This window comes from Macrosteles quadrilineatus, unplaced genomic scaffold (genome assembly GCF_028750875.1).
Source record: "Macrosteles quadrilineatus isolate MER2022 unplaced genomic scaffold, UCM_ALF_1.0 Scaffold_3__2_contigs__length_128488019, whole genome shotgun sequence".
In the NCBI taxonomy this organism is placed as follows: domain Eukaryota; kingdom Metazoa; phylum Arthropoda; class Insecta; order Hemiptera; family Cicadellidae; genus Macrosteles; species Macrosteles quadrilineatus.
The window spans coordinates 39,723,993-39,751,883 of record NW_026542596.1 but is presented as its reverse complement, the minus strand read 5'-3'; the positions used below and the strand labels follow the sequence as shown (position 1 = coordinate 39,751,883).

Here is a 27,891-nt window from a genome sequence, read left to right as displayed (position 1 = left end):
AATTCTTACTCATCCTGATTTCTTTGTAGGGTTGCCACAGCAACTTTTACTCCGTCCACAAAATTTAGGCGGTTTTAGGGGAAGAATTCTATCTCCTTAAAACCTTAAAAATAATAGCTCAACAGCTGAGGTTTCTCAAAACGTCAATCAGCTGCAACATATAGGCTACATTAAAATACCCCCGCCGCAGCAAACCTGCCGACTAAGCGAATTTCCATTTGTCTAAATTGATTTTCAGTAAAATATATTTTAATAACATTAGGTTTAACGAGTACCTAGGTTTGCTGCTACAAGGAAACTAATAAAGTGTGTTTTTGAGTAAAATATTGATAGCTTAGTAGAAAATAAATAAATTTGCCAAGTTTGATCAAAATATATCCATAAACAAGCAAACTACAACATTTGACAATATTCTCCATAAGAATAACATGGGAATTTTAAATTTACAATTTTTTAAATTTTCTCCGTTACTAATAATCAAACAAAAATACTTTTATATACTAAATTATTTGTTTTTTTAAGCTCTTTAAAAAGGTCTAAAGATAAATCGGGAAATTTTGTGTTTTGAGGGTCAAAAGTGAGAAATACCAATTTTTACCCCATAAAACCCCCCGTAAAGCCCCGTTCCCATGATCCGATCGTGCTGGTTCGCGAACTCATTCAAGTTTATCCCGCTTTACACCTTTAAACCAAATTTCATCAAAATCGGACAAAAATTACTCAAGTTATCGCGTTCACGGACGTATATATATATATATATATAAGTCTATATATATATATATATATATACATATATAAAAATTTGAACGAATGGTGTTTTTGGCCTCTGGGGACATCAAAATGAAAAAGTAAATCGGTCCCGGGTCTAGGTCTTACCGTGCCACCTACGGTAATAGCTACTTCCCTATAGGGAAATTCGCTAAAAGTAGTGGGGAAACTTTCCCTGAAACGCCTACATTTTGCAAAAGGACTATACCAAGTAGGTGTAGGTGTAGGGAGGTCAGGCACCTAGTTACTAATGTGTTGCCAGGTGGTCAATAGATAACATTAGTCAGTTTGATAGGTTCAACAGCTCCTGTATTGCTTGTTATCTGTGCTTTGTGTGTGTTAATAGACGATACTCAAGTCGAAAACTGTGTGTATGTGGTTTAAAAAATACACATTGCACATTAAAGTTAATTTTTGACTTGCGGATGCCAAATAATATTAGCCTACAGGTGCTCTTTTGTTTTAGAAAAGTAATGTATTTGACATGACCGATGACTAATGTGAATAAGTCAAAATTCAGAACCATTCACAATAATCCTATTCTGTCTCACATCTTACAAAATCAAGGGCTTAGAAAATTATTGATCCCAAGTGGGTTGATTAACAGGTGCATCCAAATTTGTACTTAACTGTTTTGGGTTGGTCATAAGGTGATGTTGATGAACATGACTTGGCATACAGATGTATGAGTCACATTGTACAGTTATGTGACACACTGCATAAGGTCCTCATAGCTTATACATGGCCAGCCTGCTGATACAATGTCCAACATTCTAAATACACTGACGGACAGTTAAAGACAGTTCATACGAGCGAGTACCATCTAATAAATTTTCGATTGCCATTTACCATTAAATATGCATAAGTTTCATTTGCCAAAAGTGATAGTTAGTCATTATCCAAAAGTGATAGTCATTGCTTAGGGTGAGATTATTTCCTCAGTTAATGGTTTAAAATTAATTGTCTATGTATGTAGCTTGGAGGAAGGGGTGTGCGTGAAAAATATATTTATTTATAAAGTATGTCAAATGAAATTTTCCAGTACATCATATGCATATCGGACATAAGGTTATGCTGTTACACTTACATACGTGCTTCGTCACCAATCTAAATTCCCCTTAAAATAACATAAGGTACTGTCTTTGTCCAAAACACATTTTTAAATATGTCATAATTAATAGAGTTAAAAGCATAATAGGTTTCAACATTTGTGTATTAAAATTTATAAATTAAAGCAATCTTATTTACACGTAGTCATAAGCCTGTTTAGAGCTCAAACCGCAACTCTCTATTTTATATTAAATTTCTAAATCTCCGTTTTGTGATTTTATGCTAAAATTCTTATCCATAAGTCACTTCTTATTATAAGTATTCCTTCTAAACCTGCCTATGATTCTACTAACGTGAGCAAGCTGGTCTTGTGGTAGAGCATAGGACTTCGGTCCCTGAGGTCTCAGGTTCAAATCCTGCCAATGCCCAATGGGTTTTATGTAAGTGATAATGCCTGAACCACGTGGGAAAATTTTAGACTAGAACCTAGAGGAATAATACTGAGATACTGATAAAGTGTTCTCATCTACCTACTCCAAATGATAGTAACTAACAATTCTTCATCAAGCAACTCCAGGTTCTACAATAATTTTTCCTTATCATCCTTCTCGCCATGTGAGTCTACTCTACTGATATAAAAATTGTATTGCAATTGCAATGCTTAATTTATAAGGAATTCTATTACAAAACTAATCAAAAACTTGTTGTCTGTCAATAGTTTCCTGTTTAAGAACAAGGAAGCAGTTTGTGGCAATTTCCTTAATTGCTTTGTTGTTGAATCATTATTGGAATGTTGTTCATGCAAATGAGAACACTGTTTAAATTTACCCAAGGGTTATTATTGTTTCTTCAACATCAACTGTCTTTAACTCCTAATTTTAACGTCTGTTTTTATTTAAGTTGGTTATTAAACATGTTCTTAATTTACCACGTTTTACAAACACTCCAAGCAGCGTTAGCACAGACAATGGAATAAACCATGGAATAAACATTAAAGTATTATATTGTCTGTGGCGTAAGTGTACTACAACAAATAAATTTTAAAATATTACACACTTTTATTTACGATTTGTAAAATGCAGGAGCAAGTAATATTGTGAAGCTTTGACATTAAAAGAAAGCAAAAAAACCATTTATTTTCTCTGATGCTGGATACTGGATATTGACTTGTTGAGCGTTTGCCTTGTGTGATGCTGTCTATTAACTTGCTATGAGGTGTCAATATAATCCCGTCCATTCATGGCTGCTGAAAGGACTGTACTGATTATTCAGCTGCCAATCCTATTCTGAAAAATTATATTACCCTTGTAAGGGTTGTTAGTTTTATTCTGAAAAGGTGTTATACAGTTGCAAGTTCTTGCATTAACTAAGAGTTTCTTAGTTTACACTAAAGCACTAAATTAAAAATAAGAATATTTTCCTTTAAACATTTTACAGTGAAATAGTGTTTGTCCTTTTGTGAATTTGGCATAGTATTGCTATGTAATTAATTAGGCCTATATCAAAGAAAAAGTCGAGTAAACTAATCCTTATTTATTAGGCACATATAAAATGTAAATTGAATGGTGTCAACAAAGATAATTTAATTGCACAAGATAAAATGAACTGGTCTAGTTAAAAATCTGCTTCCTAGTTAAGAACAAAATACAAATTCTTCTTTTGCTTAAATAAATGTTTTTAACTACAAAGAGAACTTGAACAAAGAGATACTGAAAACGCTACCATGTGTTGTGTGTCTATAAGGAAAAGTACATTTTATTTCTCCGTATATTAACCCTGTTGTATGAGTGGGATTCTAGGGTTTCAATATAATAAAAGTAAATATCTTTCTGAAAGTTAATTTTTCTGAAGTTACAAAATATAAAATTGTGGTTTTAAAAACTTGGATTTCTTTGATGCCAACACACGAGGGAGCATATTTTTAAGCAAAGTTAGTGAAGAAAGAGTGTTGAATGAATGAATTGAATAGATCAGCTGGTTCTTATGCGTAAATATGAACGTCTTTTTCGAGGTGCTTATGAAGGGTGTTTTATCACAGGGAAGCTCGACGGAAAGATGACAATACATCTCTATTGCATGATATATTATACGTACAAACTTTGTTGTTGAAAGCGCTTATGATGACTGTTTTGTTGCAGGAAAGCTCGACGGAAAGACAAAGATGCATCGTCGCTGTGTTCCGACGAGCCCAAGCTGTACTTGGAGGAGACAGTGTTGGAGAGGAAGTTGCCGGACATTGACTTGCGAGTGTTGGTTGACCTGCCAGCTGGCCTGGACTACAACGAGTGGCTTGCGTCTCACAGTAAGTAATAACTACTTACTTTACTTTCATACTTCATTCTGAAATGGTGACAATACAAATGTAGGTATTTTAAGCCAAGTACGAATGGAGATCAGCTGTACACTATATAGGTACTTGGTATAAGCATTGACCTTTGGATACTACAGCATCCATGTGGACCTGGGATAGCCTATTTTTTTAAGTTGAATGAGCCACTCTCAGAATTGTCCTATTGTTAAAAATTCATTCTCTTCCATAGTTTTTGTTTCTGAGATAGTTGATGTCATAAATGATTCTACAGCTTTCCCATCAGTTTTACTATAGACAAATAGAATAAATATAGACTGTCAGCTGTGATGCGGTTAGCACAAGTTCTGCCATCCTTTGCTAGGTTTGCCGTGTAGTTACGGCGCACACCGCTGCAGTGTCTGCTGGTTGCATATACGGCTCCTGTGCTCTTCGCCTGTAGCGGTGTGCGCCGTAACTACAAGGCACTCCTAGCGGTGGGCGCCGGAACCTTCCTTTGACAGTCTACATTTATTCTATTTGTCTATAGTTTTACTTTAAAGTTAAAAACATAGTGTTGCAATGTCTAGTTTATCAATAGTTACTGTTGGGTGTAGCTGACTATTCAAATTTCAACTTTTTATAGGGCAGAGCTTTTTTTAAATTGTGATAGAAACAGAATAATTGTTGGTGCCATTATTCAATATTAAGTTATCATTTTCACCAGCACCCGCAAATGATTGAAATGGGTTTACAATTGTACGATTTTAAAATCAAACCCTCTTCCCTCCTTTGTGTTTTGTGTGATTTTAAAATGAAGATGTCGCATATAATATCCTTTTCCCAGTTTTATATGGAACAGAGATATCTCTGACAGCAATTGAAACATTTTCTTGATATAAAACATATGGCAACCCTTCTAATAAATTATGCTTACGGGATGTCTTCAACACAATTTTATTATGCAAGATCTAATAATTGTTCAACTTCATAATAAGTTACTTAACATTTGCACTATTTTTACTTCAAAATTCTTTGATATTGAAGGATTTCATCCTTTGAAGTGAATTTCTCTGAGAAGGAACGATTACTGTACCATAGGCAGCATGGAATGACCTAGACCCGCAAGCGTTACATTTTCGTTAAACACCATCCCTTCTAATTTACACATATTGAATTACAATGAATTAGAACTATGTATTTTACTATTTGTCCATTAGTATGATAACTCAGTTAAATATCATCCAATTTTGATTAAATTCGGTACAAATGTGTAAACTTATATCTATTCAATTGAGATTATGAACCAACATGATCTGACTATGTTAACGGGGTTTTATGGAGTGAAAATTGGGTTTCATATCTTAATAAAATAAAACTTGACATGATTTATTTCTAAATTATTTTGTAGAGCTTAAAAAAGCAAATAATTTTGCATGTTAAAGCATTGCTGTAGGCTTACAAAAATTTAACACACAGAGAAAATTGTTAAAAATGTAAATTTTCAAATTACCGATTCTAATGGAGAATAATAAAATTTTTGTGGTCTGCTTTTTTATGGTTTTTTATCACATTTTATACTAAAGATCACAAAAAATAAACCAGACATTTATAAGGATATATTTGAATGAAAATCTGATCTGGCAAATAGAAATTTGCTAAGTCTGTAGATTTTCTGCAGTGGGGGTATTTATATTTTAAGATAGTTTACTCCTAACGGCAAATTTCCAGATAACTTTTTAGTCAAGGCTAGGTTAGTTGTTATGAACCTGTTTCAAGGTAATGTTTGGTAATGAACCTTGTCACAAGATTTGTTATCAGTTGGTTGCAGAATAAGTTTTAATCAACCAGATAAGGACATTGTACATTCTAGTTACAGTCCTTGTGATAAATATGTTTATTTACATTCATTGCAGGTGTTGTCAATCCAGTTTGCAAAGTATTAAAATATAATATTAAACCTAAAACACACTTGAACTGCCTTTCATGTAATTTATGTTATCCACAAAATTGTTGACCACTGTTTGTCTAAGTAATATTTAAATAAATTGACTCAAGATCTTCACCCAAGGCTAGTTGGCCTATGTCTATTGTTATAGTTTTTGATCATACAACAGACAATGGATTGTTTTGATACAGTACACCCTCAGGGATTATTCTTTAAACCTACTTGTAATCGATATTGTGTTTGGCAACATTGATGAACATATACAAACATTCAATTAGTATTTTTATATATATATGCTATCTATTTCACCATGGCTATCACTTTGGTTTAGTAGGTAATCTATGGTTTTTAAATGACCGATTCCATAACAAATCCAGGACTTTTTGCTCAGATAAAAATATACTTCGTATACCTACTAAAAATATTAGACTATTAAAAGTGCATTGAGAATGGGAATGACATTAATTCATAGTATACTTCACTCTCTTTGACCCAAGATATCCTAGAAAAAATCAACTGAAATAAATATTATTTTTTTAACCTAATACTGATGAGTTAATAAACCAAAAATTAATCTCTAGAACTAACAATTAATGCAATATGAGTGCCGAAGAAAATCTAGGCACGGGCTACAATTTTTGACTTGGATACTGAAGTAGACATCTTACCTATATGGACCAGCTGTAACTTTTCAAGAAATATATTTTACTGTAGCTGAATATGCCACTTTACAGAGAAGTAGGAGAGGCCTACAAAGGCAGTGGTACACTTAAGTGGTGTCTTAGCACTGGTCGCTGGTGTTTAGGTGAAATGTCCAACACTGCCCCCTCGCCCTCATGTACTACAACTCTCAGGCTCTTCCTTGCTAGTCACAAGTATATTTCCGGCACAACAAACATTTTCTCATGTTGTAAATAATGAATTCATATGCACCAATACCATTCAATTCTTACATATTGGACAGAAGGCTCTAGGAAAGGTCATTTGAACTAAACTTATGAAATTTAATGAGTGTACCGGCTCACTCCTTGCTTTGCTGTAAACGATCCACGCACGGGCGCTTAGTCTATGTGGACGGGCAAATGCAAGGTTAAAAGAGGCCGCCAACCTCTTTTTTTAAAAGAAAAAAAAATACTAGAGCTTATAAGTTCTCCTAAACAAGTTTCCTCTGAACCTTACTTCCCTGCGGCTTCTTAGGCCCTGTACACATGAGGAGCGGCGGCCGCCTAGGACCGTACACATGGCAGCGGTTGAAGCCGCGGTTACGCTGCGGTTGCGGTGTGAATTGACCGTCGCTCGACAGCCAGTACTGTATTTACCCAAATATTTTTCTTTTAAACGCGTAATGCTTGACAATTCTTTTCAGCAAAAAGCTCAACTAACTCTTGCCAAACAATCTTTTTTAGTTTATGTCCTAAACGTATCTTCTTTTTGTACTTCTTTAGTGAACAGTTCAGTGTCAAAGTTTTCTGGTTCCACAGCAGCACGCATGGCCATTGTAAACTTACACCACGAGCACTACAACAACTCCTTCCACAGCTATACACTTCACCAACACAGAGAGAGAGAGAGAGCGATGTCCACAGCAAAGGGCAAGCGCGCAGATGTCTGTGATCCTATAGTAGCAACTGCAGTCAACCGCGGCGGCTACCGCCCTCATGTGTATGCTCTCATGCCAACTAGTAACTTCAACCGCACGGGAGCCGCGGCGGTCGAAAGGAAATCTACGACCGCCGCGGTTTGTTGCGGTTGATTGGAAGTGGGCGGTTGCATGTGAACGGTCCCATTTGCTCCTTTGTACTTTCAACCGCCGCGGTTCCCGCGCAATGGCAACCGCGGCGGCTGCCGCCCTCATGTGTACCGGGCCTTACAGAGTGCACAACAGCCTAACATTCTATTTCTGTTACTGATATTGACATTAAAGTTTCCTTGGCGTAGCATAAATTATCCTATAGCTTACGATAAGTGGTCCTATCAGTTTAACTTGGCTGAAAAACCTGCATATTTGTCATGAATCAGTAATTTACACAAGCACAATCACGCAAATTGGTGGCTCACATCAACTACATCCATTTTGATTCAAAAACTGGTGCAAACCTAAACATAACATATCAACAGTCAATCATTGTACAGTAAGTGGGCAAGAGCGGATGTTGACAACTTGAACTAATAGTAAATCTGACGAGTTATTAGCTGTGTTACAACAGAAACAGTGTACTGAGGTAATGTTTGGCACTTCCAACATCCCATGCTATTTGCAGCCGAAGTGGCTCGCCAAACATCTGCCCATTGGCACAGCTATTGTCTACCGGATTGAATGGATCCTTCCTGACAGTTAGCCAAAGTGTTATGTAATTTTTTACCTGACCAAAGATGCTCATAATTATATTCTCTGTGGTTATCTGATGTAATTATTTCCAATTTAAGTTTTATTTGGTGTTTAAAATAAACTTAAACTTAAATACTTAAACTTAAATAAACAAACACTTAGACCTACAATAATATGGGTGTATTTTTAATGCAACCAAGTTAAAAATAATGTGAGACATATTTTAATGGCAAAATAAGCTTATTGGTATCCTTTTTTTCTTTACTTCATTGCCGATCAACTGCTATGCATTGCTCCATAGTTATCTATGAGTTTTAATGTTATGGGAATTTATTGTAAATAAGACTCAACATGGTGTTTTCACAGTCAAATAGAGTATGCATTGTAGATATAATTTTTTTGTTTACTACAGGTCCTTTTTCATTAAATTTCTACATGTAAACAAGAGTTGATTTTGTAGGTACTGGAATTGCACCTAGAAACCTTTTTTTTTTTTTTGAAGAGGTTGGCGGCCTCGTTTAACCTTGCATTTGCCCGTCCACATAGACTACAGATCTGTGCGTATCCAGCAAAGCAAGGGGTGAGCCGGTACAGTACAAAGGTGAATTGTACTGATAAAAGTTTGTGGCAGTGACCAGGATCCGAACCGTCGACACTACTGCCTTGGGCCCAAAGTCCGCGATGTTACCAACTGAGCCACCGACTCACCTTAATTAACTTAACTTAATTTCACTTAATTTCATAGGTACCTGACCTGTTTTGGTATAAGACCTATAATTTACTTTTAACGTAGTCTTATAACTCAAACACCATGTTGTGTCTTATTCACTGTACAATTAATTCCTAATAACATTAAAACTCATAAATAGCAACAATGAATATCAGCTGATCAACAATGAGGTAAATAAAACATGAATACCAACATATAACCTTGTCTTGTCATTAGTGTCTCAGTTATACTACTATAAATTTTGGTTGCTTTAAACCCTGTATTCATCATAAATCATTACTTAAAGAGAGCAGTGCATACACTGGTGCTTATTTGAGCTGTATATGAATGGCAATGTGAGTGTAGAATGAAGTGAGATGATCTGGGTATCTTACAAAGATCATCTGTTTCTTCAGTCAGGAATATTCATTAAAAGCCCAACAATCATGGACAGCTGAACTCAGTTTCAAACCATCAAAAAGCTACTGAATTTTCTCAGGATTGAACCGGCAACCTTTTGAGCTATTCAATTATTCTGCTTTTGGATCCATGAGGTCTCTTGTTGGTTGACCCTCATTGCCGCATGAAACCAGGGTCGTATGAACTAAAAGATTGGTTGAAACGAACAACAACTTGTAACTTAATAGGCCTACTCTTTCTTATAGTCACAGTTTTTTCTGCTTTCCATTTTCTCATGTTGTAAATAATGAATTCATATGCACCAATACCATTCAATTCTTACATATTGGACAGAAGGCTCTAGGAAAGGTCATTTGAACTAAACTTATAAAATTTAATCCAATAAACCGATGTCTATTTTTATCCCAGTAGAGGAGGTTAATCCCAAGCAGTGGTTGATCAAAGGTGGGGTTTAAAGGGTCTCTAACCGGATTAAGTAATTGTTGTAATTTTCACCTAAATCTGGTGACTTGCAGGATAAATTATTTTTATTTTCCATTGCTACTAAGTAGGTACTCATAGTTCACTATTTACTAGAAATAGTCTACATTTCTCTGAAAAATTATATTGTTTTGTCAATAGTCAAATAAATGTATTTCATTAATCCAAATTCTAAAATTGTGGAAATTAAATTTTTCCATTCTTGATTTTTTAAACAAGGGTGATTTGTTTATACTTTTTTCTTGTTTGTTGATTGCATACTGAATTAAAATTCAAGTCTTTCTATTAAACATGGCATAATTTGACATACAAATTTTAGCCAACATGATAAAAAATTGCACACGTTTTTGGTTTATCAGTTCCAACATCATTTGGTACCACGGTTTAAACTTTGCCAGGTCACATAAAATAAATATTGAAATCAGCCGCCATGAGTGGCTCAAAATGATCTAAAACTACAGTATTTCTGTTAAACATAACTTTCTTGTGCTAAAGTACTACTGTTATTTGTAAGTTGATTTGAGTTTGCAAAGCAGACCGGAGTTGGAGTTCAAGGCCCACTGGGCACTATGCCAGAATTCTGAGCTTCTTTGCACTTTAATGCGTCCTCTTTTGACAAACAGCTTGGCACTAAATATTTTACTTTACGTTTTGTTTCAAATCTTTACTGTTTGAAGGTCAAACCAACCTTAGCGAAGTAAGAAGTCCTTTGTAAGTGGTTATACAATATTTGTATCCATCACAAAAATTAAGTGGTTATGGTTAAAGAAAACTGTTGTAAACAGTTAATACTGCAGTCATTTTGAAACATATTTTAGTGTGCGTAAAGGTTATCAGCTATTCTGATTCATACGTTAGTTTCTTTACTTTTTGAACATCAAAATTGTTGTGTATAAACAAATCAATATATTTAGTTACTAAAAAATATCAGTTAGGTAAGCAAACGAATGAAATTAATTAATTGTGTCCAAACAAATAAATTAATGTTTGAACAGTTTCATTCAATATTTTTAAAATTATTCCTTATAGTAACAAAATCACTAAAAAGATTGAAAAAAATTATGATGTATTTCATTGATTCATTTCCTAACACACACACCATCTTGGTAGATTCATGACTGCTTGAAGATCAACTTAAAAACTCTGTGGTATTTATTGCTGCAATATAAGAAAGTGATAACATAACAATCCTGGGAGTGCCCTTGGCACGTGGTGGCTTTTCTCACAGTTGTTTTTTTTTTTTTTTGTTTTTAGGCTACAGCCTGGATAAGAAAGAAACTTTATTCTTTTGTTTCTATAAGTTACCAATATTTAAACCTTCTAGTAGTTTTTGTCTACAAATCACAATACTAAAAAACTTCTTAACCAAATACGCAAAATACTTTTTGGTATGTGAACACTTGTGTACATTCACAAGATGGTAAAAAATATTGCAATTGCGATTGATTCAGACTAGCCATCGTAGGCCAAAGGGGTCACGACTGGTCGTGACCGATCGCTATTGTAAAATATTTGTACATTTATTTACTGTGGTTTAAATGTTAACAGCATACGAATCAGTAGATAACAAAATGTTGGAAGACATATTTAGTTTTATTGAAGTAGAACGAGACACTATCCCCATGTTAAAGTGATGTTTATTTGTTTGTGAGTTTAGCTACCAACAAAAAGCGCTGATATACATTTTGTTATCTACTGATTTGTATGCTGTTGACATTTAAAACATAGTAAATAAATGTACAAATATTTCTATAAGCATATGTCCTAAACTCACTCGTTTTCTATTTATATGTAAAAATGTGTTTTTTTTAGGTTTTCAGTGTATCTGTTGATTAATTTAACCTCTAGATTGAAAAATCTACAAGATATTTTAATTAAACCTCGCTAGATAGAATATTAATTTTCAAAGAGATTTCATTACTATTATGTGCACTTCATGTTGGGTGTGACTGAAAAAAAAGTTGAAAAATCAGGGTTAAAAAAAATTTGTTTTTGACAGCTTTTCATATTTAAACTATTTAATCGTTAGGCTTGCTACTTTACCAAAAGTTGTAGAATTTAATGGAGAACAATAAAATATAAATTTATGTATACCTTGTATGGGGATTATTTTTATAAAAATCAAAAGTATTGTAAGGTACCACCACATATTAATTCAATTTGAAGGAATAAACAAAAATGTAGATTGTTTTTGCCTATTTATAAACAATACCTCATTAAAAATTTTTATATTGGTTTTCATAGTAGAGAAGTATTGTATAAAGGTCTAAAATTCTCATTAGTGAGTTAGGAGATATGCTTGTAGGACATTTTTTCTAGTTTTGACCCCAGGAAGTTTGTCAGGGTTTCAGTGAAACACCCTGTACAGTAAGTTGACTTTTATGTCACATCAAACTATCACTCAGTTACAAAAAAAAACATCATTTTAGACAGTTGCTCATCTGTAGCTCATCGTTTAGTAAGTGGCTACATCTGTTAGATATAGATGAGATGTCCAATTCAGTATCCACAAGTCAATGGCAGACCAAGTATTTTTAGTTTTTTTATCAAGATATTGTTTCTTTAACACTGAGTCCCGTGACATGTGCAAGTTGATTAGGAATTAAGTTTGCTGTGTTTAGTTTAAGGAACATTGCTGATTAACAATGGTAGATGATTAACTAATGAAATATTGTTAATGTTGGTTTATTATAAGTTGCTGTAGTACCCTAAATAAGGATTTTTGGTAACGGTTATATGCAGTCACAAATAACTAAATGAAAAATTATAATGCAGAACATAGAAGCTGCGTAAGAAATATGTGAAATCATAGGAATGAAGATAAGTTTACGTCTATATTACGTCTACGGAAAAGGTTTTGGAGAGAAAGAGCTCAGGGACTTGACTTTTTTACTTTTTTAGCGAATTTCCCATATAGGGAATAAGCTATTACCGTAGTACTCATGGTAAGACCTGGACGCGGGACCGATTTTTTTTTTCGTTTTGAGGTCCCTAGAGGCCAAAAACACCATCCGTTCAAATTCATATATATATATATTTATATATTGGTATATATATATATATATGTGTGTTTACACGTTTGTACCAAATTTCATCAAAATCGGATCATTTTTGCTCGAGTCATCGTGCTAACGGACACATATATATAAGTCCCTAAGAGCAATGGAAGACGAGGGAGGGAGACTAGACGTCAAACTCTTCAGAATGCTTATGCAGTTACGTCAAACCTCAAATTCATCTGGCTGTGATGCATACTCCTTGATGTTTGGCAGGAAGATTCGTACACACATAGCTCTTTTACATCCTACACGTATATATATATATATGTGTCCGTTAGCACGATAACTCGAGCAAAAATGATCCGATTTTGATGAAATTTGGTACAAACGTGTAAACATACGTTTATTTGAACGAGTTCGCGATCCAGCATGATCGGACCATGGGAACCGGGGTTTACGGGGGGTTTTATGGGGTAAAAATAGGTTTTTCCCATTTTGACCCAAAAAACATAAAATTTAGCAATTTCTTTCCAAACCATTTTGTAGAGCTTAAAAAAACAAATAATTTAGTATATTGAAGCGTTATTATGCGCCTAATGGTTACGGAGAAAATTCAAAAAAATTGTAAATTTAAAATTCCCATGTTATTCTTATGGAGAATAAGTAAACTGTTGTAGTTTGCTTGTTTATGAACATATTTTGATCAAATTTGGAAAACGTTTTTATTTCTTACTAACTATTAACATTTTACAAAAAAAACAGTTTTACCCTCCCTGATGCAGCAAACCTAAGTACTTGTTAAACTAATTCTATTTAAATCGGGAATAAATGTTATATTTTTAAGTAGACATTATTTCAGTGTAAATCAAATCAGTCAAATGGAAATTCGCTTAGTCTGCAGGTTTGCTGCGGCAGGGGTATTTTATTTTTTAATGCCCAAATAGACTAATTTTATATCAGTACTATTTGTACATCTAAAAATTGACAAATTAATCATATCAACTGTAAGAATAATAAAGTTAGGGAAAAGTAATAAAAAAGACATACAAGTGGGCGAACAGGAGCCATAATAGCTTTTAACAACAGCATCTTTGTTTGGTAAACTTTTTTAATTAAAAAGAATGTGAAACCAATGCCTATTGATGGAACTAGACATTCCATACCCATGTTAAAGTCGTCAGTTTTTTTAAATCAAAAGGGCATAGTTGAATTGAGCCACCCACAGATTGTGCCGGTTTAGATTACTGAGTTTTGACGAATATGCAACCTAGTCCAACTTTTAGGATGACTTATTGTAGTAAAAGCATAATTTATATCATGAATATCATATAGGCTTAAAATAAGGTAGTAACAAAATTTTAGACACTAGCTCACTCTATCACTGGTTCATCTATGTTTTTTTTTTAACTACTGGTCCATATAAATGGGACATCTTCAGTATCCGAAAATTCAATGGTGAAACATAATCAGGGGAAAATACTAAGAAATCATAGAAGCTCGCCTTGGTACCAAAACACATTTCTCATTCTGGTCCAAATAGCCTACTTGACCTGTAGGCTGCTGAAATCTGTGTAATTCTTGAGTTTTTTTTTGTTAACAAATATTGTTTGTTGCAGCAATTGCATTCTTTGACCACATAAACCTGGTTTACGGAACCATCAGTGAGTTCTGTACGATGTCCGGCTGCCCAGACATGGCCGGCCCAGGACTTAGGTAAAGTATGGTAGATTAGATCAAGTCGTTGTAATAGGCAGGATTAGATCCAGCAAATCCATATGCTGGATCAAATTCAGACAATTATTGTTTTTTCCCCTTTTCTCCCAGTCTTTGTGGCTGCTGTTAAGGGGTTTTTAATAGAATCTGTCTCTGTCTCTTAAAGAGGCAAGTGTGAAATTGATTTTTTCTATAACATTATAAAAGTGTATGTGGTAGAGTCAGTGGAATTAGTTTATTTTATAAAAAAAATATTTTTATTTTACTGCACCTTTTCTGGCAAACAACAGATAATTATAAGGTCCAAGGTATCTCCTCGATGCAATATTAAAGATTTCTAAGACATGTTTCAATTCAATAACACTCAAGGTCTTACTTAATGTTCAAAATTGAGTTATATTCAATGCTTGGTTTATACAGTTTGATGTGTTGGAACTAAAAACCATTCTTCGCCATATTCTCCATAAATTCCTACCTTCCCAAGTAAACTTTAGTGTCGTTAAGAGTTATTTATCTGTTATTTATGGAAAATAGTTCATGAAAAAAGTGTAAAACCATAGATAAAACATCCCCCTTGGTAGATTTGTCATTCTTATGGATCAGATGAAGACAATTTTTATGTTAGTTCAGTCCGGTGTCTCTTGGGACTTTTTTTTTGTTTACAGTTTGTTTCTTGTTACAGTATTTCAGTTATTTAAAACGACGTTTTACCAAAACAATCTAACCATAGACAGTAGCCTATATCCTGGTTATACAACAAACAGTAAAGTACAAATCGTAAAAATTACCCTAAAATAATTGAAACACAATTAGTCAACACCAGCGCTCAGTGTCAACAACTAAACCAGACCCTCAGGGTACGTCCACGATGCACGCTGGTATAAGCAGGAAGTCTGACGCCGAGTGTCTGACTCTGATGAGGTGGCCAATGCAAGCAGGTTGTAAGCTCTACCTGTCTGTGTTGAGACCTATTTAAGGGATACATATTTTCCCGCAACTTCTTGCAGTGGACAACAGGTTATTTTTATATTTCAGAATGAGCTTGCACACCTTGTATTCAATACTCATAAAAATCGAGCACAAGCTCGCCAAAAACTGGGGAAAATCACAAAACACTTTGAACTTGCATGTCCCGCTGAGGTAAATAAATTTATTTCTGTAAGTTGAATTATTTATTTTGTAAAAATGCAATATTGCAAACGATTCAATTAAATCAGCAGATACATTTAATGTCTAATGTTGCTATATAAAAAAAAAAAAATAATAATGCACTTTGATGCGCTTAATTTGCAGGAATGTGTTAAACCTTTGATATCAATTGGTTGATATCCATGGTTAATGTAATGAAACACCTATACACAATACAAAAACAAAAATCAACAGCCCGATAAAGAGGGTTAAAACCCTCTTTATCGGGTTTATTATGGTAAAAATCTGAGTCACACTACCTGCGCGCAGAAAATCGGCGTGTAGGTGCACTATGGCCGCTTACGTTTACTAGCATGGGACAATAAGTTCGCCGAGTCTGACATAATTGGCGCCGACAATCTGACTCAGAAAACCAGTGTGCGTACGTATGTACCCACAGCTTTTACAATGGCATTAGTATTCTACTTGTGTTGGTTAGTATATGGTAACACTTAAAGTGTTGACGTTATTAAGAGAGGTTCCGACAAGCTATTTCCCTGTGTTACACCTCAAATCAGTTTTACTGATATCTTTAATCTAAATCAAATAAGCATTTGTCTGGTGGCTGTATCAAAACCAGCATGTAGAGAACGTTAAAAATAGCTTAGGACCTAAGATACTTGTCTGATTCAAATGGAACTCATTATCTAACTGGCATCATAATAAACAGTTTACTGGCAGCAGAGAAAGTGTGGTAGTAATCTTCTGACAATAGCTATTGTACTGTTTATGTCTTGGGAGTAGAGGATACTGGCCAGTAAGAGGTCATACTTCACGATTGTTATTCTTGTCTTACTTTCCGTTTGGTTATTTTAATTTGCCAATAGTTGCCATAACTTCCTCAGTTCTGAGACCAATGCCAGATTAGATGTGCCTTAAAAGCACTTCTGCCCATTTCCTTGTGCCAAATGCTGACTTGAACAATCAAATTATTGTCGTATGTTGAAGTTAACGATAACTAACTGTTTTAGAGTTATGCATGCATTTTTTTATTGGCAAAGAATTTTTGGTGTGTATTAAAAATACGTCAGCAATTGCATATCTGTTACATATTATAAATGTGTCATTGTATCTTATTCTTTGTGTTTCAAAGCCTTGCTGTAAGAGTTTTATAGAATACTAGCTGGCCCGACAGACGTCGTCCTGTCCTAATGTGGTTTTATGTCAAATGTTCGTTCATTTTCAAGATGAGCTCGCTCCCATCGCTTAATCACGCCCTGGTTGAAGTTCGTTTGCAACGCTTACTCACCTTTAGGTTAGAGCTCGTTCGCTGCGCTCACTTGCCTTCAGGTTTAGCTCGTTCGCTACGCTCACTCACCTTTTGGTTGTCAATTAGCTGTTGTCATAAATTTAAAAAAATAATAGTGCTTACCCTGTTGGTAAACCTATTAATTTTTTAATGCTATTGAACATCACAGAATCAAATTGTTTAGTTGAACCAGCTGTTAAGATTCTTTAATTCCATTTAAATATAAGTACTCGTAAGGTTAACATGGGAAACTCCAGAGCCACTGGGGCGGAGCCCTTTTGATGGATCTGCACCAAACTTCACACAAACCTTCCCGGGGTGTATATAACAACTTCCCAAATGTTCATCATGATTGAATGGCCGGTTTGGTAACGCATAAAGGACAAACAAACATACGAGCTTACATTTTGGATTTTATATACTGTTTTTAGATTTAAGGAAACGGTCTTAAAACCCCTGGGCCCTGTTTCATAAAAATACTAGTCTAGTATTTACTAGTCCATGGACTAGTAATACTAGTGTATTTTACAAGGCTACGTTTCAAAAACCTACTAGTGTAAAATACTAGTTACCAGTGTAGGGACTAGTATTACTAGTGGTTTTTACTAGTGTAGACAGCAATGTGTTTCATAAAGTTTTACTCTTGTAAATTACACTGGTAAATACTTGCCATTTTCTAACAACCTCTCTACACCCGTATTATTTGAAGTAGACTAGTATTTTTGGGAAGAGAGTTATTCCATTACTCACATCATAAAAAAAAAAAAAAATTATTGAATTCTTTTTTCAAGTGCGAATTGGCTCAAGTTTGCAATTTAAGATAAAAATAAATCTGTGAGTGTTAAAATGATAATTTTAAATATTAAATGTTAATATATAAACTATTTAGTTATCACAGATAAAAGATTTTTAATCTTTGAAAGAAACCAAATTAAAACCGCATACCGTATTGCATACAATGGTGTACAAAAATGTATCCAACATTGCAACATTAATCAGATTATTTTATACCCAAGGCTCTCGGTTTTATTTAAATACATTTTAAGAAATAATAGTATGACAATTTTAAAGAGGAGTTTCATTGTATTTTTGAGGTGCTAATTATTTGCTTCCCTAAATAGCTAAAAACCATGTGATGTACTAACAATTTTGTAGGCCTATATTTGATTTTTGGGCGTTGGACTGAACTGCTTATCATAAAAACATTACTTTTAATCCATTTTGGTATTCTGAATTTGTTATTCAAAGTAAAAAAATTGATGTTGATTAGAGCTGTTAGTGTTATTTCAATGTAAAAGTTTAATTAATGAGACAAAAAGTATAGTGATTGGTGCGGATTTGAACCAGGGACCCACCACATGAGAAGCAAAAACTCTACCCTGAGCTACGTCCTGCAATATCGCCTTTGCCATGTTTTACTATACTTGAAAACCTACTACTTCTCCTCCATTGCTTGTAACGGCGTTGCAATTATTTGTTTGTTACATCAATAAACGTTTAGGCTTATTATTCATGGTCTGTAGACTCAAAATTAGAATATCACCAAATGGTTTTTAACCCAAATATTCTTATGCATTCGAATATTTGAAAACATTGGTTAGGGTAGCCTACTTGAAAACGTTCCAAACAAAATGTTCTTAGACGATTTAATTACATTCAAAGTTTGAGAATTCTTTTTTTACTCATAGCAAGCTTAATTTTATATGTCAGAATAAAACAAAAACTATACAAATCACAGCGAATCCGGCAGCAACAGATCAACTTCCACCCAACTCTGTTGAGCGCCGCAACTAGGCCTACAACCGGCTACTACAATCACCGTGTTGATTGCAGCGACGCGACGCCGCGCCACGCCACGCCGGCGCGTTGGCGGGCTCATTGATGAACATAAATAATAGCGGTTTCATAAATAATGCGTGATTGTTTTACTTATGTGTCTATACAGTTATTAATTAGAAGAAAACACTGCGTTTCTACAACTATTTACTTTTTGTACCAGATGAAAACAAAATTAAAACGCTTTATAAAGGGTTTGAAAACCCGTGATTGAGGTTAGAAATTTGTTTTGAAAGTTTACCTTGTAAAGTTGGTCACGTGACTAGTAGTTTTGGTCACGTGACTAGTAAATTACACTAGTATTTACCAGCGGTATAAAAACGTTTATGAAACACAAATTAGTAGGACAGGTAAATACGGGACTAGTATTTACTAGACTAGTAATTACTAGACTAGTATTTTTATGAAACAGGGCCCTGGTCTTACTATATCTTATCTTACTAATATTATAAATGTGAAAGTTTGTGTGTTTTTTTGAAGTTCAATCACGCATTAACTACTTGACGGATTGGGCTGCAATTTGCCACGATGATAGCTCACATTCCCGATTAACATATAGGCATATTCTTATCTCAAAAATCCTTTCGGGCTCCACCCCAGTGGCTCTGTAGTTCCCCATGTTAACCTTATGAGTATTCATATTTAAAGGGAATTAAAGAATTTAGCCAGCTGTTTAAACTAATAAAGTTGGTTCTATGATATGCAAAAGCATTAAAAAGTTATAAGATTTACTAACAGAGTGCAGCACTATTATTTTTTTAGCACTTATAAAAACAGCTAATTTGAACTAAGCAGCATCATAAAGCGGTGCTACGCAATGAGAACTGTCAAAGTAGGATTGTTTGCAGTTGTTTATGTTTTTAATTTAATGAATAATTTGTGATATTTTGCTAATTTTTAATAATTAATTGTTCTCTATTGTTCAGGAGGTTTAAGTGAAGTGGTAAAACATTATGGCTATGGTAGATGTGTAATACTATGTATACCGTAAATTTTAAGAAGCAAATTTTATCAAACTGTGTCCCCCATTGAAAACGCAAAGATTGAGTATAACTGCAATAAGCATTTTATTCCTATATATGCCAACCCCGTACGAAGGACGGGTACTCTGCTAGTTACCTATATACTTGCTATATTGGTGATCTTTATTAGTTAGTTAATACCATTACTTGATAGCAGAATGAAAAATAATATTCCAACAACCCCGTTTGGAACCAACTAGCAAAATATCATATCTTTGATGTGTATACATTTTAGAATATTGTCGAGTGTTTGAACTAACAGTGTTTGAATTTATTTCTTACCAACTTGAGCCTAATGTTATTGTAAATACACCAATCTAATTTGTGATATTTTTCATTTTCAGAACTTATTTATGGTTTGATGAGAAGGGCAAGAAAACTAGAGTTGCTGCGCCGCAGTATATAGACTATGTTATGACGTTCACTCAAAAAACTATCAGTGATGAATCAATTTTCCCTACTAAGTACGGTGAGTATCATAAAAAAAAATTATTTAGTTACCATTTATAGCAAAAGAGGTTGGTGCTATAATCAGCATTTTTTTACTTTGTACCACCGCAGTGGCCTCTGCGTACCACAGGTTGAAAAACGCTGGATTACTGGATATACTGAAGGAAGTTTTAATATTGTTTTTGTTTTCAGCTAATGAGTTCCCTTCTTCGTTTGAGTCAATTGTCCGCAAGATCCTTCGCCTTCTGTTCCATGTGTTGGCACACCTGTATCATTGTCACTTTCGTGAGGTGGTACTACTGAACCTACATGCCCACCTTAACTGTGTTTTTGCCCACCTTACGCTTTTCAATGCCAGGTACTGTGACCAACTAAATTATGTAAACTATCATCAATTTATACTAGGGTTGTCTGTAAACTAAGATACCCTCCAAATTCTTGATGGCAACCTTGTTAGCTTAGTTCAAGTCAGAGGCCAATGTCGTCTTCCTTACTTCATTAACTACAATGCTAGCTGGTTTGCTTCTCTATGGTATGATTAGTCTCGTAATGGTACTCTAACACGTTAAAAATTATGCATCTGCTAAATAAAAATCACGTTCTTTGATTAGATTTCTATGGTCATTGTCGTTAACTACTATTGATGTCCTTTGTCAGTTAAATCAAGTAAACTGTATGGTCCTAGAAAAAGGGAAGGAAGTTTTAAAGTGGTGTTTAACATTTGCACAAAATTTCCCATTTTGTAGGCCAGTGTTCCCAACCTTTTTCCATTCAGGACACACTAACTGCAGGATGTTTGTAGTCACGGCACACTTTTCTACAAAAATATCGTTGGTTAAAACTACATTTAGTAAGTGCATAAAAAACTCTTTTTTTCAATTAGGCCTACACCTTACTCCGTAAAACCTGTTTTTTACTAGTACCTAAATGTATATATGTATATAATATAAAGGTAGGTTTACCAAGGTAAAAAATATAAAACTCACATTTGTTATCCAACATGTGTACATTATTTAGTGTTTATTAAATGGAAAGTTTTAAATAATAATAAAACATTGAGCTTGATTAAAATGTTGTATGAATTTACCAATAATGAGTGAGAAATATTTTAGTAAACCCTGGTTCAGTTCTAGTGGGAAACTTGTGCTTGACGTTTGTTCATTAAAAGTTTCTTTCTTGGACGAATGGTTGACAAGCAGACTCTCATATCGTCTTCCAAAGACTTTAGTTGAGAACAGGTTTTGGTTTTGATTGCGTTCATTGATGAGAATGCAGATTTACAAATGTACGAAGTAGAAAAGGGCAATATTGCTTTCATGGCCTTCTTTGAACATTGCTAGAGGAGTATCTGTTGATTTCAATTTGAAAACAACGGTTACTCCTTTAGCAAAGGAATCCAAAAAGATGAAATATCAATATTCACTTTGGTTTTCTTCAGTTTTGATTCTGCTTCCATATCTTCAACTAATTTGGAGTACTGTAGCTTTAAACCACGGTCATTTTACAAGTCGATCAGCCCACTTTCTTCATCAGTAGTAAACACTGCAGTCTTGTAAGCAGTTTCAATGATAGGTTTTCTCACCCAGTCCATTGAGGAAATATCAAGGGATGAGAAGTACTTTTTATATTTCCTTCAAACAGACGCAGACTTTTCAAAATTGGAAACATGGATTCAACAATGACAAGTAATTCTACAAAAATGAACGTGCTGTCATGAACGCACAACCACATTGAAAACACGTCTGTTACGAGATCAAAAATCTTTTAACTACTTAAAACTTCGCGGCACACTGGTTGGGAAACACTGGTCTGCTGTTCATGATCAAGGTCTGGTTCCAGATTGGGAATTTGTGGAGTAGCTCCGATTAAAATATTTCTAAATCCAACGCCATCAAGATAATAATAATTTTTCAAATTACTTTCACAAAATTAATGTAACCAATGAAGCCAGCAGCTACAGTGAACAGTGCTATACTGCTATACTGAACAGGGAAGGTGATCGGTGGCTGCAAACTACACAGGTTTGCTAGCCGGTTAGCTAGTTACCAGCCTACCAGCTATGAAACAGTTGAGGAAACAAATTATTATTCCAACCATCTAGGCTCACTATGCCCAACGAGGTAACCAGTCAAACTCCAGTATGGGTACGTTGTCAACCGTGAAATTATTTTTACATAACAGTAAGCTAACATCCTAGCTCCTCTGTGTATGCACTCTTATTTTGATCAGGTTTCATCTGATAGAGCCACAGGAGACTATTCTATTCACCCCATACGTTTTTCTTCTGTTCAGGTTTCATCTGATAGAGCCACAGGAGACTATTCTATTCACTCCATACGTTTTTCTTCTGTTCAGGTTTGATCTGATAGAGCCACGAGAGACAGAGATCCTCAATGACCTGGTGATCGCTCTCAAGATCCTGGAGCCTGACACGACGGAGCAAGTCCTCACCACCAACATCAGCTCCGCTCCGATCCTACCTGAGAACACGGCTCTGCTGTTGGCCAATCAGGAAGTAATGGCTCAGATTGGCCACTAGTCACCACTGTAGCAAAGCTTTTTAAGGTTTTATCAACTGTTTATCCGCTGTTAAATCCGGTTGTCATTTAATCCAATGGAGTACGATCCGATGCTAGGTGTTGTAAGTTTAGGTAGTAGATTTCAGAATGTTTCTTTGCACTACTGAATCAGTAGATGAAACAGTTGAACATCACTTTCCTCGATAATTTGTGTGAGAATGCAATACTTTGTAGAAATCAAATTTGATGAAATTGTGATCAATGAATGTTTTAAAACTGATTAAATAGAGGATTCCCCAAGCAAAATATTCTGATTTCTACTACCTATGATTGCAATATTCAAATTGTTTCTACTGATCAAGAAGATTGAGTGATGTAGTATTTTATTTGTAATTAGAAAATTTTAAGTTATTAAAGCTATTTGGTTTTATATTACGAATCATTTCTTAGTTGTACATTTAGTTATCGTTTGCAAATAGTAATAGTATCAAGCCAGTAATCCAAAGCTAGAAGTGTAGAATAATTAATTGTAAGTGTAGCAGCTACTGAGATCACAATTACAGTATAAAAAGCGATGAGAAACAGGTCCTAATAGTATTTGCTAATCTAACCTCCTAATTATGCTAGGGTCTTAATCTTGGGTTGTTCTAATGATTTATAATAATTTGCCAGTTTGTGAATTATTTTCCTGCTACCAGTTGATTGACGTGATCGATAATAAGATTTTATTTATTGTTCTTTGCACTTTAGCTTTAATCACTTATTTGTGCAGTAGTTGTGTTATTCTAATTTATTATTTTTGAATAGTAAATTGGCCCTTGTCGAAAATCTTTGGAAATTACAGTTAAACATTTTCTTTGAATAAGTTGAGAAATTTTTTGTGTACATGCGACGGATTAGCCAATTCTATTTGAACAAACCTCTGATGTTCCAACCTCTGAAAAGTGTCCAAAAGATGTGACTTAGAAGATATTGGAAATCCTTTATCACTGTAATCCATAATTGACAATAATTCAAAAGATCTTTGCTTGACACAGAATCCCAGCTGTTATTAACATGATTTACTTTCTGCAGTACAACTTAGATTCCCAAACTAGATATTACATTAAATTTTTACTTTTGGAAATTTCAACTTTTTTACTATTGTTTTAAAATTTGTGCAATGGTTACACCTATTTCATTAAAATCCAGCATTAAATAGTAAGGCATTTAAAAGAATTTAGTTGAGATTTAAAACATTTCTGGATACTCACAAACACTTAAACAATTTTTGTCTGCAGTTTTATTTTATGGCTGTTTTAAAAGTTGCATTGAGGTTGATAAGGCTTTAAAGGTTAGCTGAATGTTTTTAGCGATGTGATTAAAAGTTATATTGTTGACGATTTTATATTTGTACAGTTAAGGCCAAACCACTTTACGCAAAGCTCTTTGGTGTAAAAATTTAATTAGGACCAGTTAATCCGAATTTGTAGGTTTTTCAAAATGATACATCAATCTAATTTTAAGTCTTTTATTGTTTAGAGCCTTTACAATTATTTCTTAAATAGTTAACAACATCAAACTACTGATTTGTTTTTGCTTAAACAAACAGTATTTGACTTATATGTAAACTTTTTCAAATTGGTGTGCTAGTAGTTTTAAAACATTTGCAATTATTTCCTAAACAGTTTTAACTTGTAAAAAGTATTTTGTTGTTAATGTATGGACCAAAAATTACATAAACCATTGTCTGGTACTGGTATAGAGACAAAGTTGGTTTTAATTTGCCTCTCTTGCTGGCAATCTACATGAATGGAGCTTTAAATGGATTTTCCGTATTATTATTATTGTTATATTTTGGACATTAATTACCTAATTTCTCTTCAAATTTGTTTATTTTGAATTTTACACAGAGTTGTTTGTAAGCTTAGAGTGGACACTCGCTCGTAGGTTCCTTTTTCCTTACCTTACTCGCCTTAATATAATATACTAGCAGAATTCAATTTATACTGGATCTGGATCAAGCTGATTTTGAGTTAAAACAGAGACAGCCAATTTACATAATTTGTAGTTCCTTTTCTCCTTTACAACCCTTATCACATCATCATTCACCATCTCTATTCTTTATACCAAGATACCAAAGATTCATGGGTGTCCACTTTAAACTGTCCCATCGGTTATTTTATCACCTGTTTAGTTGAGGAGGCTATGTTTAAAATTGTACTTAATGCTAGTGGACTGCGTGCCTACGTCGACGCCTTTTGCACGAATACTGATGTTAAAATGTTAACTATAAATAGATAGATATATTATTTATAATGAATAGAATATAAATATAATACTTGTTATGGTAGTGTCACAGTAGTGGGGGTTTCTGTGTTTTATTTTGAGCATGCTATTGCGATACGCGATTTTAAAGTTTAGTAAAGTATTTTTACCACGTATCAGAGGGTTGAGTGTTAAATATTTTTATTGTTCTTCTCTCCCTCAGTGATCGCTATAGTTGTGCTTGAAACAACACACAGATCAACAGGATTCTGTGGTCCTCAATTAGTCAATTTCCAAACACCTGTAGTTCTTGAGCTGTTTTGATCTTAGTTCCCAATGGGCACATGTGATGGAATGGTTGTTATTCTTTTATGCACTGACTGATAGTGTGCATTATTTGTTTTTAACTTTGTTTGGATCATTACACGATGTTGTTTGCAGTATTGTTTTTATGTAGTTGTGATTTGTTTAACAGGTAAATTGTTTTCCCGTACATTCCAGCGTTTACAATGTGTATTTGGTTTAGATGTTTTTGTTTTTTGAATTTTACGTTTTTCCTAACAGTTTTAATCTTGATAATCTTCTAAGCGCAGCGGCAATTTTTTATCTAAATATAACTTGGAACAAAATTTGATGCACTAAGGGATAATGTGTGCATATAAATGTAATCATCAAGTGGTTTTGTTTTTGTATTGAAAAATATTTTTTTCATGAGCCAGTCGGAATAGATATTTTGTAAAAATAACACTTGTATAAGTAACAGTCTAATACTTGTATAAGTAACAAGTATTAGTGTTTTTTTTTTACTTTCCTGTAAAACTCTGTTCCCAAATTTTATAACAATTTTGTACAATATTCAAGAGAGTAGATGTGTGAGCCATAACCCTAAATCTTAAACTGTCAGAACATAGTCGACCGAGTATGTTGTCATATTTTCAGTAACACACACTTTTGGGAGCTCCTTCTAAAATAAGTCTCTACTATATACTTTGTCGCTGGGCTTAAAAAAGGATGTACTTATCTTAAAATTTGTTATGATGTTGACTGTAGTAATAGTGTATATATGTATAGATTAATGGTGAAGTAGCAGCTGGTCGGCCAAACAAACATCCACTGAATCCATTATTATATATTTTTTTAATTCATTGTATTGTATATTATTTTAATGTATTTACATTTCATTTGCACTGGCATTTGTACTATTCATTACAGTTATTGAATTTAATTTACATGTTGATTGTTTTGGTGTGGTCTATCGTTTGTTTCACATGGCTGGCCAGCTGTTTGTAACGGTTCGTGTTGATGTACATATTGTACAAAAGTTTCGAGGTGTGAATGTACAGCCGTAGCGCATATTTTTATTGTATTGTGATTTTAGGTTTAAGATTAAATATATACCTGGTGACTAAGGGGTTCTGTTCTGTTCGTGATATTCTAAGTTTTGTCGTTACCAAACATCTTAGCTTGTAGTTTAGATCGTGGGGGGGCCTTTCATGTCTTGCCGCTAACGTTCGCATGCCGCCGCCGTTTTAAATTTTGTTTTAGACTTAGTTTTAATTTGTAACAAATTAGCCTAGCTAGTTTATTTCTTGACAGAGTTAACTTTTTAGTTATTTTCATTTAGTTTTAACCATGGTAACATTTACTATTAATTATCTAACGTTTAGTTGTTGTTGATGAAATTCTCAGCACAGTCTGAATAATTTGGCACAAGTAATTTTAGAGTACAAGATAGGCTCTGTCTCACCTTATAATGTGTAAATAGAATTCAATGCGAAGAAATGAGCTATTTTCCTGTTCATCGATAGAGTATTATTGAAATAAAATCATGATGGATTATTGTTTATTGGCTATTTATTTCTGTTACCTTAAGTACCATATTTTGTTTTTAGCGAATTTCCCATATAGGGAATAAGCTATTACCGTAGTACTCATGGTGAGACCTGGACCCGGGACCGATTTTTTTTTTTCGTTTTGAGGTCCCTAGAGGCCAAAAACACCATCCGTTCAAATTCATATATATATATATATATATATATATATTTATATATGTGTCCGTTAGCGCGATAACTTGAGCAAAAATGATCCGATTTTGATGAAATTTGGTACAAACGTGTAAACCTACGTTTATTCGAACGAGTTCGCGAACCAGCATGATCGGACCATGGGAACGGGGGCATATGGGGGCTTTTATGGGGTAAAAATGGGTTTTTCCCATTTTTGACCCAAAAAACATAGAATTTAGCAATTTCTTTCCAGACTATTTTGTAGAGCTTAAAATAACAAATAATTTAGTATATTGAAGCGTTATAATGCGCCTAATGGTTATGGAGAAAATTCCAAAAAATTGTAAATTTAAAATTCCTATGTTATTCTTATGGAGAATAAGTAAACTGTTGTAGTTTGCTTGTTTATTAACATATTTTGCCCAAATTTGGAAAATGTTTTTATTTCTTACTAACTATTAACATTTTACATTAAAAAAAAAACACTTTTACCCTCCCTGTTGCAGCAAACCTAAGTATGTGTTTTAACTCATCTATACTTATTTAATACGCAAGCAAGATTTTTGTGACAATTACTCCTCCGAAACTACTGAACCGATTTACATGTTCTTGGTGTCATTGGAAAGAGCGTAACGTGAAGTTGTGCAGGAAACCTTTTGTTTTTAGAAATA

General features: G+C 34.0%; 1 protein-coding gene across 6 annotated transcripts in view; it reads left to right on the top strand.

Annotated features, from left to right (window-relative positions):
• Positions 1-27,058, top strand: part of LOC128991017 (MOB kinase activator-like 2) — a 102,285-nt gene extending 75,227 nt beyond the window's left edge. For all 6 annotated transcript variants that reach the window (XM_054413724.1, XM_054413720.1, XM_054413723.1 and 3 more), the window contains 5 exons: positions 3,957-4,120; positions 14,607-14,703; positions 20,343-20,467; positions 20,641-20,806; positions 22,804-27,058. In XM_054413724.1, the coding sequence (XP_054269699.1) occupies positions 3,957-4,120; positions 14,607-14,703; positions 20,343-20,467; positions 20,641-20,806; positions 22,804-22,987 (736 nt within the window). In that variant the 3' untranslated portion in view covers positions 22,988-27,058. The remainder of the gene's footprint in view (positions 1-3,956; positions 4,121-14,606; positions 14,704-20,342; positions 20,468-20,640; positions 20,807-22,803) is intronic.
• The last annotated feature ends 833 nt before the right edge of the window (positions 27,059-27,891 follow it).